We start from the raw sequence: 14,397 nt of genomic DNA, 5'->3' as shown, positions 1-14,397 counted from the left end.
AGTGCTGGGATTAAAGGCGCGCACCACCATGCCCGGCTTGTAACTGGAGTTTTAAATGGACATAACCACCCATGTGGTTTTGGAAACCAATCTTGGGTCCTCTGTAAGAGCAGGAATTGCAGTTAGCTGCTGAACCATCTCTCCAGTCCCACAAGTGATCTTTGAAACTATGTGACTATATTGTTCCCCAACAGCTTTTCATTCAGTAATTTCTTTGTTATTGGTGGTGGTTATTTGAGACAAGGTCTCACTATATAGCTTTGGCTGTCCTGGAACTCACTACATAATCCAAGCTGGCCTCAAACTCACCTCGGATTAGAGGTGTGGGCCACCAGGCCTAGATAACCCAATGATTTTTAAAAAATAATTTATTTTAAATTTTATTTGTATTGGTGTTTTGCCTGCTGTATGTTTGTGTGAGGGTGTTAGATCCCCTGGGACTGGAGTAACAGATACTGTGAGCTGCCATGTGGGTGCTGTGAATTCAACTCCAATCCTCTGGAAAATTAGCCAGTGCTTTTCTTAACCACTGAGCCATCTCTCCCCCAGCGATTTTAACATCCGCTTAGGCAGCTTGCCTGAGTCACATAATCAGTTGTGAGAATAGCAAAGTGGTGAGTTGAGAAACTTCACTTACGTTTTTCTGTAGTCCTCTGTAAGGAATTTCATTCCCCCTTCTTTTTCATTTTCTTTTTAGATAAAATCTAATGATCCAGCCTGGCCCTGAATTCCTTATCATCTTGCTATTAATTCCCCAGTGCTGGGGTTATAGGTGTACACCATGTCTGGCTTTTGGATAGATATCATTTCTGGTTGTGTATTCCAAGATGGCCTTGAATTTGGAATCTTTCTGCCAGTCTCTTGCATGCTGGGATTATAGGCTATGCCAGCTTTTTATTTATTTTTTTCAATAAACTTCATGAAGTCACTTAGCGGGGCTCATTGCTATTTCAGGACTTATTGCTACAGTTGTATCTGCATATAGTGCTATCAGGAAAAGTTTATAACAGGTAAGCCTTTGTGGTATGTTTGTTAAAGTGAGACTCCTTATTGCATGAATTTTTCTTATGTAAACTTAGATAAAAATTATCCTACTTTGGATCTTTTTGATTAACTCTACTGAAACAGGACTTTTTCAGAAACTAGGGCAACTGTGTTGAGGAATTTCCATTTACACTAGGCAAGAAAGTAAACAGTAAGTGGAGAGTAAGGTAACAAACACTTACGGTATCAAAAACCAACTGTGAAAAGGATCTGTCTTAATGTGCTAGCCCATTGCAGTTTAACATATTGCTTACAACCTTCACAATAGAATTTGAGTGACTTCAGTTACACATTCCAGGAGACTGGCAGTCTGTTACAATCAGAGTCTGAACTTTAGAGCAGGCTAATTTACAGAGATGGGATGAAGAAAGTTGTGGATTTGTATTACACACTCTCACCTGACACTGTATCTGATCCCATACCTGCTGATTGACATCTTGAATGAGCTCTTTGAAGCAAGTTCCAACTTAATTAAAACGTTTGCTTGGTTAGCAGTGGTCTGTGAAAGCCTGTGATAAATATTGAATCAGGTTCACCTGCTGGTTGCTGTGAGTGGATAAACAGCTGCTTTGTGCGGTTTGATCATGACGCTGGCAGGAGAGTACTACTGTTTAATTTTTTTTTTTTTTTTTTTTTAAGAATGATTGAAAAGGTATAGTTACGTCACACTTACTATCTTATTGAAGTGTGTGCTTATGTGAGATTTTGTACATCAGGCATTTGGTATCTATTTAGATGGCATAGAATGCAGCCAATGGTTGATAAGGTTAACAGCAATCCTTTTTATGCTTCTCAGCTGGTATTATAATTCTATGTTAACTGGCCTTTTACCAATGGCTCTTTATGTGTGTGGCTTTTTACAGTAAACCCATGGTCACACAGCCAGCTGTGGTTAGACCGAATCGATCACAAAACACAGTCCTGAGTGTGAGAGAGGCTTGTAGGGAGGAGGGGGTCTGCCAGGGTGAAAGGGAGATGGGGGAAGTGGGGGACAAGAGTAACCAGGTGTGTGATATACAAGAGTGGAACTATCAAAGAATACATTTTTAAAAAGCAGGGCAAGGCTGGAGAGATGGCTCAGTGGTTAAGAATGCTTCCTGGCCTTTCAGAGCTCAGTTCCCAATACCAACGTCAGGCAGGTCACAATAGCCTGTAACTCCAGTTTCAAGGCCACCTCTTTCTGGCCCTCCTCAGTTGCCCATATATATATATGGCATATATTCATAAACACATACAGATAAAAAATAAGTCTAAAAAAGAAAGTATTTCTGTATTTTTTTTTTGCTGTTATTTATCTTTTTGAATTATTTATTTATTTAATCCCAAATGCTGCCCCTCTTCCCTGGTATACCTCCCTGGGACATCAATTCTCTACAGGATTAGGTGCATCCTCTCCTACTGAGGCCAGACAAGGCAGTCCTCTGCTACATATGTGCCAGGGGCCTCTGGCCAGCCTGTGTGTGCTCTTTGATTGGTAGTTTAGTCTCTGAGAACTCCCAGGGGTCCAGGTTAGTTGATAACATTTGGTCTTCCTGTGGGGTTGCCATCTTCTTTAGTTGCTTCACTCCTTACCCTAACTCTTCCATAGGGTTCCCCAACTTCTGTCCCATGCTTGTGTGAGTATCTGCATCTGTCTCAGTCAGCTGCTGGTGGACCTCTCAGACTATAGCCATGCAAGTACAACACAGCATAATTAATAGTGTCAGGGATTGGTGCCCGCTCATGGGATGGATCTCAAGTTGGGCCTGTCACTTATCATCCATTCCTCCAGACTCTGCTCCATTTTTGCCCCGGCATTTCTTCTAGACAGGAGCAGTTTTGGGTAGAGAATGTTGTAGATGAGTTTGTATCCCCACTCCTCCACTGGGGTCCTGTCTGGCTATTGGAGGTGGTCTCTTCAAGTTCCATCTCCCCACTGTTGGGCATTTTGCCTGAGGCCAACCACATTGAGTTCTGGGAGCCTCCCCCATTCCAGGGGGAGTCTGACAGATTGTAGTCTAAAGCCCTCCTTCACCCAAATTAGTCATAGTCCCTTTTGAGCACCTGATAACAGTTATGGAATCACTATTTTAAACACTGATTTTTCTAGGCCCAGCATAGGTGGTCCATACCTTTACTCTTACTGCTTATAGGGCAGAGTCAGGAGGATCTCTGAGTTTGAGGTCAATCTGGTCCACACATAGTGACTTCCAGCCTAGTCAGGGCCACTCAGTGAAACCATATCTCAGAAAAGACAGACAGACAAGACAGACAGATACACACACACACACACACACACACAAAATCAAACCAGAAAATCGCTCAGGATTACCTTGAAATTCTGATCCTCCTGCCTTTACTTCCCAAGTTGTACAGTTACTGATGTGTGTGCTGGAGGTTGAACCTAGAGGTTTGTCTATGCTAGGCAAGTACTCTGCCCACTGAGTTACCTCCAGTCCTCTTTTAGCCATATGTATTGTTTACCTGTGATTATTTACTGTAGTAGTCTTTCCTCATTCTCTACCTAAACCTTTCACATTTTGCTGGGCGTCGGTGGTGCACACTGTTAGTCCCACCACTAGGGAGACAGAAGCAGGAGAAACCCTGAATACAAGACCAGCCTGATCTACAGAGTAAATTACAGGACAGCCAGGGCTACACAGAGAGACCCTGTCGTGTAAAAACAAAACAAAAATTTTATATTTTTATCCCTACCTTTGACTTATTTGGAATTTTTGGAGAGTTAAATTTAGGTTATACTCAACTTGTTCAACATTGCTATGTTGGATATATGCTTATACATAATGTTACAGTTCATTTTTATATATGTTTTTCATTAGTTGGGGAAACCCTTATTAATTGTTGTATGAAAGATGTAACATATTTTCCTCACTACTAAAACAATGAGGTTGGACATGGTAGTTCATACCTCAGCACTAGGGAGGCTAAGACAGGAAGATTTCTATGAATATGAGGCCAGTCTATGCCAGTAGTGAGTTCCAGGCCATCTTCTACAGAGTAAATACCCTGTCTCAGAAAACAAAAAACAACGGGTAATATAATAACCCTTGTGTAACCATCTTCATATTTAAAGATTTATCTAACATGTGTACTGGTGGTTTCATGCTGGGTCTAAAATTATTAAAGATTTATTTATTTATTTATGGTTTTCTGAGACAGGGTTTCTCTGTGTAGCTCTGGCTGTCCTGGAACTCACTCTGTAGATCAGGCTGACCTCGAACTCAGAAATCTGCCCGCCTCTGCCTCCCAAATGCTGGGATTAAAGGCGTGCCACCACTGCCTGGCTAAAGATTTATTTGTAATTGCATGTATGCATGTGTGTCTGTGTGTGGATCCAGTGTGTGCAGAGAGGCTAAGAGAGGGTGTTAGATCTCTGGATCTGTCTGGAGTTACAGGCCATTGTGAGCCAACCGACCAGTGTGGGTGCTGGGAACCAAATTCAGGTTCTCTGGAAGAACAGCAAGCACTGTAACCACCGAGCCATCTCTTGAGCTCCCAAAGAATTTGTGTATCTTTGATTTTTACTAGTGTTTTCCACTGTATGATTTCACTGTGCTTTCCAAAGTGGATCTATCAGTTTGTATGTGTATTCATCCCTTATGAAAGCTGTTTCACACTCTTTCCAACACCCAGTCTGATGGTTGTAAAAAGGAAATTGTGATGTTTTCTTTGTTTTGTTTTGTTTTGGTTGATTAGTTGTAGTCCTGGATGTCCTAGAACTCACTTTTTTTTTTTAAAGATTTATTTATTGTTATACATAAGTACACTATAGCTGACTTCAGACACACCAGAAGATGGCATCAGATCTCATTATGGGTGGTTGTGAGCCACCATGTGGTTGCTGGGATTTGAACTCAGGACCTTTGGAAGAGCAGTCAGTGCTCTTACTAGCTGAGCCATCTCTCCAGCCCCGGAAGTTGTGGTTTTAATTAGCATTCTCCTAATTACTGAGATGGGCTAAGCATTAGGTTGTTAATGTTTTCAAGTACTCAACAGCCTTTCCACGCTCATCTAGTGTGTTTCCTTATTCCCTGCTGTCCATTAGGTCTGCCTTTTTAAAGTGTATTACGATTCTTGTTTTAGGTACTGTTACTCATTTTTATCCATTGCCGATATCTTTTCTTAGTTTCTGCCTTCCTTTTACCTTATTTGTTTACTGAGGGAGGCATCTTCTTGCTGCTGCTACTGATGGCTGCTTTTCATTTTGTAATTCTGGGTGTTGTCTGTTGAATCTATGCAGCTACTCTGCCATTGAACTATGGGTATCCAGATCTTTAAAGTTTTGCTTTGAGATAAGCTATCCTTGAACCAGTTTGGACTCCTCCTGCCTCAGCTTCTGGAGTAAGTGGGATTGTAGCAGTTGTAGGCATCCAATGGCCCAGGAAAGATGTCTTTTTAAATAGAAGTTTTTGCATATTAATGAGAATATGTTTTCAATCATTTTTGCTATTGGTTTATTGTTTTAAAAAACCCTTCCTGAGACTAGAGAAATAGCTCAGCAGTTAAGAGCACTTGTTCTTGCAGGGCATCCTAGTTCAATTCCCAGCACCATTTGGCAGCTCACAACCCCCCACAACTCTGGTTCCAGGGGATCAGATGACTTCCTCTGACCTCCCTGATCAGCAGGCACACATGTGATGCATATACATATATGCAGGTGAACATTTATAAATATAAAAGTACACTAAACAAACAAATGAATAAATATATCCTTTGGGGGGGGGGTTCCTATAATGTCAGTGTTCTAGAAGCTGAGGCAAAAGGATCAAGTTAGGAACCATTTTGGGTTTCAAAGAGAGAGCTGAGGTTAGCCTGGGCTACAAAGTGAGACCCTGCCTGAAAAAACAAAAACAAAACAAGCAAAATCCAAAATCCCAAAAAACCTTATTCACATTTGAGTCACATGGAATTTTTTTTAAAATATAGGTGATTATATCCTTCAAAACCTGAAATATTTATTCTCTAACCCTTGATGAAAAACATTTGCTGGTGGAAAAAAAAGCTTCCTGACTCTCTGTAAAGACTCTGTTAACTGAACACAGTTCTTCTCTTCCACTCTTTTGTTATACTTATCATGGATCTTGATAGACAATATCTAATTTAAATGTAAGTTTAAGTAATTTTTATGAGCTATATACTTTAATTCATAATTTATCCTTAGGAATATTTTGTAATTGCATCAGAAAAATAATGCACATAGAACAAACTGGAAACAATTCTGTAATTCATGAAACTGGCATTGCTAAACTCTCCAAACTGCCCCTTGTAAGGCAAGTAAAGAGAGAAGCCTTTTTTGTAGATGAGGTTGGGTGGCCCTTGTCATTGTCTTCTGCTTGGCTTGGTGGAAGCAGGAGTTCTAATGTTTCTTGACTGAATGGATGGATGGAATGTGATACTGCATGTGAAGTGCCTCATCCAGGGACAGCTTTAATAAGTAGAAGTTATTAATATTGAACCTCTGAGGATATGTGTGTGTTACTCACAGCAAAGCTCCCACAAATATTAGCCAGAGAGTAGTAAATTATCCTGTGCCTTTGCCTTAAAAAGCTAATCATTTGATTTTTGAAATATCTATCGTGTTTAAGCCACTTTAAATTAGTACTTACATATTTGTCAGACTTTTAAAATGTGATATTAAGCTATAGTAGTTTGTTTTGGGACACCGAATCATAGTCCTCCAAGGGAAACAGATTAGGTTATACTTACACACTCAGTGAATGTGTTATGTGAAAAAATGTGAACTGCTGTCCTTAAGGAAGCTGTAATGGGACAAAATAGCTGTACATCTGGGAAATTAGGGAATGGGGATTACTGTTTTCTTTAATGTAGTCTCCTCCATATAGTTTGCTTTTCCTTTCGTGTGAGTGTGTGTGTGTGTGTGTGTGTGTTTATGAAAGAGAGAGAATGAATATGCAAGAGCACACATGCATTTGCAGACTGAGTTTCAATCCAGACTGTCTTCAATCTCGCTATGTAGCTGAGGATACCCTTGAACTGCTGATATTCCTGCCTGCCTCCACTCCCCAAGTGCTGGATAACCAGTGTGTGCCACCACACTGTGCTTAAAATTTGTTTTGTTCATAGCAAATATGCTCTTTTTGTTCCACTTTCTCCAAAGACTATTCAATGCACAGTCTCCTTTTAGAAGTTCTGCAGTCCACAGAGTATCAGAGTAACTTGATGAATTCCGTGAAAATATCATGATAAAGTTTTCTTCCCATTTTCTCTGCGATCCTGTTGTTAGATATTTCAGTATATGTGACACCAACTAATGCTGTTTATTTCCTGCTCACTGTTGGCAGGGACATTAATTTCTGTTTCCTAATTTTCCTTTTCTGAAAATTTGTAGCCTTATTTTTCAAGTGGTAAGGCATAGTGTTTTAAAGTGGGTGTGTTGGGAAAGTTTGCAGAGAGCTGTGGGATTTGAGCAGCTGATGTCTTAGTGTGCTGCACTTGGAACTTCATCGCAGCTTTATGCAAGGAATAGTGGGAGGGCTCAGCAGCTGGCCTGTTTCTCACAATCAAACTTCTAACCCTTCACCCTTCCAAAGACTTGAGGTGTACACAATAGAACAAGAGAGGAGCTAGAAACTGTAACATGTGGACAATTTTCTAGTAATTCTTGGTTTCCAACTCCCCAAGGACAGTGTTGGCCAAGAATGGAAAGGAATTTTTGAGCAGGTGAGTTCTGTCCCATCCACAGGTGTCCTCTGTGTTTTTCTTTAAATGATACTGCACTTTTGCTGCTGTGGATCGTGGGTTTTCTTGTCTTCTGTTGAAGTAAAGACAGTTTCCAGATGTGAGGAGGAAGCCATTTTTACAGAACTTGATCATAACTCTTTGACATTTAAAGGCCATAGAGTTGACAAGTTTTGGAGAACAAGTGTTTTACCTGCTGGCCTTCAATATACTGGATGAGAGTTTATAGTTTTAAATTTTATTTTTGAAGTGTCCTGATAGAAATTCTGTAGATTTAAAGAGCATAGGCAAAAACAACCATTCTATGAAACATAAGTCTATTAACAGGAGAAACAGGCAAGGAGGCTGCTAAGTTATTTTTATTCATTTGATTGCTTCAGTACTCCCAAGTCCAAAGGTTTCAGAGAGTGGCCATAGAGTAGCAGCTATTCACAGTTCAAGGAGTATTCTGATGTCCTGTCATTGCTATTATTCAGATCCTATCTCATGTATTCTTTCAGTGTTGAAAGTTAAAAATTTTGGTTCAAGCAGCTCCTTTTGTTATTAGCTAAATGCTTATTGAAGAGCTTTCTTTCTGCTGTCATGCCACTTTTCCATCTTCAAACATTCTCTCAAATCCTTTAAGTAGTGACCTCAGGACTACATAGGAACAAGATGCAACTGTCTTAATTTCAGCCTTATTTTTTCCTTGCCTAACTCCCTCCTGAGAACTGTTCTAAGCATCTACCTTGAATTCATAGATACAGAATTATTTCAGATCACTTTAAAAGTTAACAAACAAAACACACTTCATATGAAAATATCCATAGTTTATACTTTTCTGAATTAATGGTGTAAAAAAATTGGTGGTATCGAAATCTGTTTAAATTTTTTTTTAATTGTGAACTTTTGTTAGTAGAGCTATTACATAACATTTAAAGATGAGAACTGATTTATTAATGCCAAATTCATCCATCTTAACATTTAAAAATATGAATACAAAATAGCAAGTTGTAGAACTATGTGGTAGTGTTTGAAAATATTTATATGAAAAATATGTTTATATATATGCGAAGATCTGTAAATTAAATACAAAGGCATTTGTAGTAGTTGATTTATTTTTATAAATTTCTGTACCATTTTTTTGAAAGGGAGTCAGGAAAAAGGTGAAGTTAAGAGAAGTTGGTAGTAAATATTAAGTGAAATTAATGTTGAAAAGTGTTTTCTCAAAAATAAGTTTTCTAAGCCTTTAAGAGTCATTTTAATGAATTAACTTTAGGGTTCTGCATAATGTATCCATATAGAACACAATGATTTAATGAGTTCTAATAGTCTAATCATCTAAATTCAACAGCATTATAGGAAGAGAAATAGTATAACTGAGTAAAAGGTCTAAAGGCATGAAAAAGTAAACTAATTCTGTACTTGCAATTACCTTAGTTTCTTAGTATGTTAATTAACGTGATCGCTGTAGAAAGTAAAAAAGAATTCAGTGAAAATATCATGATATAATTTGCATTCCATTTTCTCTGTGAGTATAAGTTGTTAGATATTGCAACATATGTAATATAAACCACACGTCAGCTGTTTCCTGCTTCACTGTTGACAAGGGCCCCATTCATAACTCTTCTTTTATCCTTTCAGTGAATAAGTAATTATTCAATATAGAAGGCAGGATATTTGGAACTGGCTATTTAATGTGGCAGCACTCTGTAATGAAATCTGCTGTTACTGGCAACCCGAGAGGGGAATGTAACAATTCCAGCCTGACTGTAACTTTATCTGCTTTGACTGAATGTTTATTTGGCACATCAGTGAACCTTTTATCCCAGTGAGTGACAGCTCCAGAAGGGTCACATTTACATCCATTCTATCATGTATTGTAATATTTAATGGTGGACAAGGTTGAGTGAGACTAGGAGTAATTTGAACTTGCTTTTCCACTGAACTGAGGCTAAAAGACAGCTTGATCTCCAGTATTGTGGTGTAACATACTATGACTTATCATTTGTTTATGAAGGCTAATCTTACTGATTACAATTTTTTTAATGCAGTAAGTAGAGTATTTGTTCTGCAAAACCGAATATTTCCAGTGTAAATTCTTTTAAATGGTGGTGCTCCTTACCTTTTCCCTACCCGTGACTGTTTCCCTACATTTCTCCTGCATGAAGCTTCATTCTGTCTCATTTGGTGGAGGAATGAGAGCTTTAAAGGGAGTGTTTATTAAGAATCTGTGAATTCTCATAGCATTAAACTTGCAAAAAAAAAAAAAAATGAGGCGTGGGCAGAATTTGGAAGCAGGAATTAAAATCAGGTAAATTGTAGACTGTATTCTTGAGGTTCCTTTGCTGTAGTTAAAGAGACATTTACATGATTTAATTTATGATACTGAATTACCAGTGAGCTTGTCCAGGATGAGCTATTTTGGTAACAGTTTTCTGGTGGGTTTTCATTTCACACATGTAATTGGATTTCAGACATACTCGTTCCATGCAAGCAGCCTGTTTTCACTCACTGTAAAATGTTGATATTTTTGCATTCATTTTCTTGCCTTTGCCAGAGAATAACTTTCTTTACCTTTTGTAGTGATGCTTAAGATTCAGCTTGTTTATGTCTATTCCTTTGTTAACCACCTTTCAAATGCTTTTTAAAAGACATGCAGCATATTTGAGCTGTTCTGTGAGAAAAATTATCAGTTCTGTAATGTCACAAGTTCACATGAGACCCAAGATAAATTGATGGTTTTTCAATCTGTCATATCATTTAAAAACTATAAATTATTAAAGAAAAGGATTAAAATGTACTTCAAACATTTGAAATTGAAGAGTCAGTATGATATGTCAGAGAGAACATAAGTGTGGAAACACTGTTTCTAAGTTTGAGAAGACAGGACTAATTTGTATATGAGGTATAGTTTCTTCAATGGTGAATTTAGAGACTGTAATATCTGAAAACTTCTTGAACCATTGTGATGCGTTCTGAGAGATGTTACAACGTTTGCTGTGGTGGCCCAGACAGCTTCTCTTTTCTTTCCTTGTTTCAGCCTGATGGCCTTTGTTCCAGGTGCTGCTGTTCTGCTAAACAAGGAAACAACGAAGAGTCTGCAAATACTGTTAAGAAAGATCACGGGGGACAAACCAAGAGACCTAAAATTTATTTTGGGACACGGACACACAAGCAGATTGCTCAGATTACCAGGGAGCTCCGTAAGACAGCTTACTCAGGGGTCCCCATGACTATTCTTTCCAGCAGGGATCACACTTGTGTTCATCCTGAAGTCGTGGGAAACTTCAACAGAAAAGAAAAGTGCATGGAGCTGCTGGATGGCAAACACGTGAGTCAAATGACTGTGGCTTCAAAGGAAAATTAAGGCTGAAAAGACTCAGATTGCTTGATGCATGTTCTATGTAATTTTTTAGTGACCTTAAGGAATATGAAAATCAAATTAATTACTGGCTTTGATATTTTTTGAAAAATATTTTGCCATAAGAAAATCTTGACTCACATTTAAACTGATAGATTTGGTTTTAAAACTTATAGATATTAATTTCTGTTGTATTCAGATATAATCTTTGTTTTTCTTTTAAATCCCTCTACCCAAAATAGTTGAACATGGATGATGTCAGGTGAAGGGGTAAAGATGTTTTAAGAATCTTATCTAATTAGATCTAATTAGCATATTTTATATATTTAAGTATAGTTTAAACAGCAAATTTTGAAATTTTTAATATTGAGATACATGATTATTCTAATTTATAATTCTAATTAGTACGTATTTTTTCAAAAAATTGTATGAGATTATTAAGTTTAAAACAATGTCACACATGGTCTTAAGTTTTTCTAGGGAAATTGGTGTGGTATGAATTTAAGATGGGTAGAATGACATAAGACATGCTTTTATAAATACCATTTTAATTCTGGGCAGTATTATTTTGAGAGTTTATAACTAGTGTAGCTAATGTGCTTAAAAATTGAAGTTGTAAGTTTGAGATTATACTCAGTAATATTCAGCAAACCAGTCTATAAAGTGAGCAATAGCAGTACATTTTGAGAACTTCTTTGTCTGTTATCAGAGTTGATTCTACATGGAAGACTGTGAGTCAGAGTCCCAAGAATTTTGTTCATTGATGGTCACCTCCTACCATAGAACATGAATACATTGTGTTTTACTGTTCTTTCTCTCTCAGTGTTTTATTTTAACCAGATGAGTGTTTACTAAGGTTTTGGGGGCCTAATGAAGACACTTTCACAGCTAATTTAGCTTTGTAGTAGAAGAGACTGCAGTATAAGAGGGTCTGTGGACAAGCTTGAGGGACTTGTTCAGAGTAAGGAAGAGAACATAGACTTAATCAGAATCATTGTTGAAATTCTGTAGTTGTATTGTTGCCATTCAAGTACTTTCTCATTAGCTGAAGAGTTGTGTGGAATCTCTTCACTGTTTATGTTTCAAAGGTACTCAAGAAAAAGGGTTTTGTGGTGAAACTGTAAGTACCATATTTAAATCGTTCTCTATGAGTTACTAATGTTTTTGCTAAACTCAGGTGCTGACTGCCATTGTCATTAAGACTATTTTCACTTGTTCTTGACGAAGGATGCATTTGTAGGAAATACATAAGTTAAAATGTATTGGCAAAAGCAATTAAAATTTAAGGCAGCCTTTTGTATAATATTCTAGAATCCTGCACTTGATCTTTTTATCTTCAAGTTTGAGTCATGTAAAAATAGACTTCAGTGCTCAGAATTTTCCATTGGCTTGAAATGAATATGTATTTTGTTTTTGAAGATTAGTGATGTAACTAAACAAAGATAGTTACTGTGGCTTTCTCTATCTTCACTCAGAGTAAAACACTTGCCCTCTGGGTGTACATGAGCATTCTTTTCCTTGTTCCCAAGCCCTCAGAGTAATTTGGTATTGTAATGAGGGCCAATTACAAAGTCACCATAGGTGTCTATGTTTAGTATGGCTGATTTACCAAAGCGAAATGATAAATAGATAACCGACACTGAGCAAAAGGAGTTTAAAGTGTGATAACGCTCCAGCCAGCAGACTCCTTTCTGGGTTCTGTTACAGAGCTAAAAGGGATGCGCCTTTGGCTTCACTATCAGCCTGCACAGAGCTGTCGTTCTAAGAGCCTTTCAAGTGTAAACTTTCTGATTATTTGGCTTGATCTGAAGGCACATGTGCTTTTGTTCACTGTCTCTTTTAAAGTGCCTCCATTCTGGAAAGATAGGCACCTGTCTGCCAAAATTAATTTTTTGTTTCAATTGAGAAACGAAAATTAAAGTTGAGCCAGAAATGCCAATTCTTTAAAAAGTTTTAAATATAGATCATCTTATTTTTCAAAAATTCAAATGAAGTAGTTGGAAGGACGGTCAGAAGTTAAGAGCACTGGCTGTTCTTTCAGAGGATCAGGGTTCAGTTCCCAACACCCACATGGTAACTCACATATGCCTGTAAATCAAGTTATAGGGAATCAGGTACGCTCTGTGGGCACCAGGAATGCATGTAGTGCACATACATGCATGTAGGCAACACACACCTGTAAAATAATAAATAAATAAATAAATAAATAAAATCTGGGTATTGTGGTGTACAACTATAATCCCAGTCCTTGGAGGCTCATGCAGAAGGATTCAAATTTAAGGCTAGCCTGGGCTACATAAGAAGATCCTGCTTTCCCTCTCCCCCAAAAGAAAAGAAATAAAGTACATGGATAAAAGAGTCAAAGCTAGCCCAAGACAAGGAGTCCTGTTGTCCAGTTCCCCTGTACTCTAACCCTTCAAGGAAACCACTGTAAAGTTGTTTATTTTGCCAGAAAAGTCATTACTTGCTAGAGTATATGTGCATATTTGTTCTCTGAGCAAGAACACTTTATACAAACTTAAGCATACTCTATACATTCAATGCCTATTTTTCTTATTATAATATCATTAGAGAACCTAACAATCTACTCACTCAAAAAGGTATATCATTTGGTTTGTTAGTTTTGAGACGAGGTCTCATTATGTAGCTTTGACTGGCCTGGAAATCAATCTGTAGAACAGGTTGGCCCACACAAGAGATTCACTTGTTTCTGCTTCCTGAGTGCAAAGATTGAAGGCATGTACTATCATCCCCAGCCTTACAAGGGTATAGCTTTTGTATAAATTTAATTAACACGTGTGCTGTTGGTCATAGAAAATGAGTTTACAATTTTTTTTGTTTTGGCTTGGTTTTGGGGGTTTGTTTGTTTGTTTGTTTTGGTTTGGTTTGGTTTTTTCCCCCTGTACAGTCACATTGATGATAAAAATTAGAATTTTTTTAAAACTTGTTATTTTTTTTTAAAAAAAGACTTATTTATTTTATGAATGTGAGTAACTGTTGCTGTCTTCAGACACAGCAGAAGAGTGCATCAGATCTCATTATGGATGGTTGTGAGCAAATCCCATGTAGTTGCTGGGATTTGAACTCAGGACCTCTGGAAGAGCAGTCAGTGCTCCTATCTGCTGAGTCATCTCTCCAGTCCCTAAAAATTAGAATCTTGAGATTCTGGCAAATTGCCCATTATTCAGAGCTTAAACCGTTGTTAAATTTTTGGTGATGTGACTATTAGTTTCATACATTTTATTCATTCACCTAATTAATTAAGTTATTCATGTTAGTTGGAAAATATTGCTGCGGCACTCAGGTAGACC

The 14,397-nt window shown here is 37.8% G+C and overlaps 1 protein-coding gene across 2 annotated transcripts in view; it reads left to right on the top strand.

Moving 5' to 3' along the window:
• The window catches only part of Brip1 (BRCA1 interacting protein C-terminal helicase 1), a 137,931-nt gene that overhangs the window by 27,086 nt on the left and 96,448 nt on the right, over window positions 1-14,397 (top strand). Inside the window, exon 6 of one of the 2 annotated variants that reach the window (XM_021212802.1) lies at window positions 10,741-11,056. In XM_021212802.1, the coding sequence (XP_021068461.1) occupies window positions 10,741-11,056 (316 nt within the window). The remainder of the gene's footprint in view (window positions 1-10,740; window positions 11,057-14,397) is intronic. The other variant, XM_021212801.1, reaches the window with a different exon arrangement.

Source organism: Mus pahari, chromosome 14 (genome assembly GCF_900095145.1).
Source record: "Mus pahari chromosome 14, PAHARI_EIJ_v1.1, whole genome shotgun sequence".
Lineage (NCBI taxonomy): Eukaryota > Metazoa > Chordata > Mammalia > Rodentia > Muridae > Mus > Mus pahari.
Note: the sequence above shows the minus strand (reverse complement) of the source record. Positions and strands in the feature narration are given on the sequence as shown.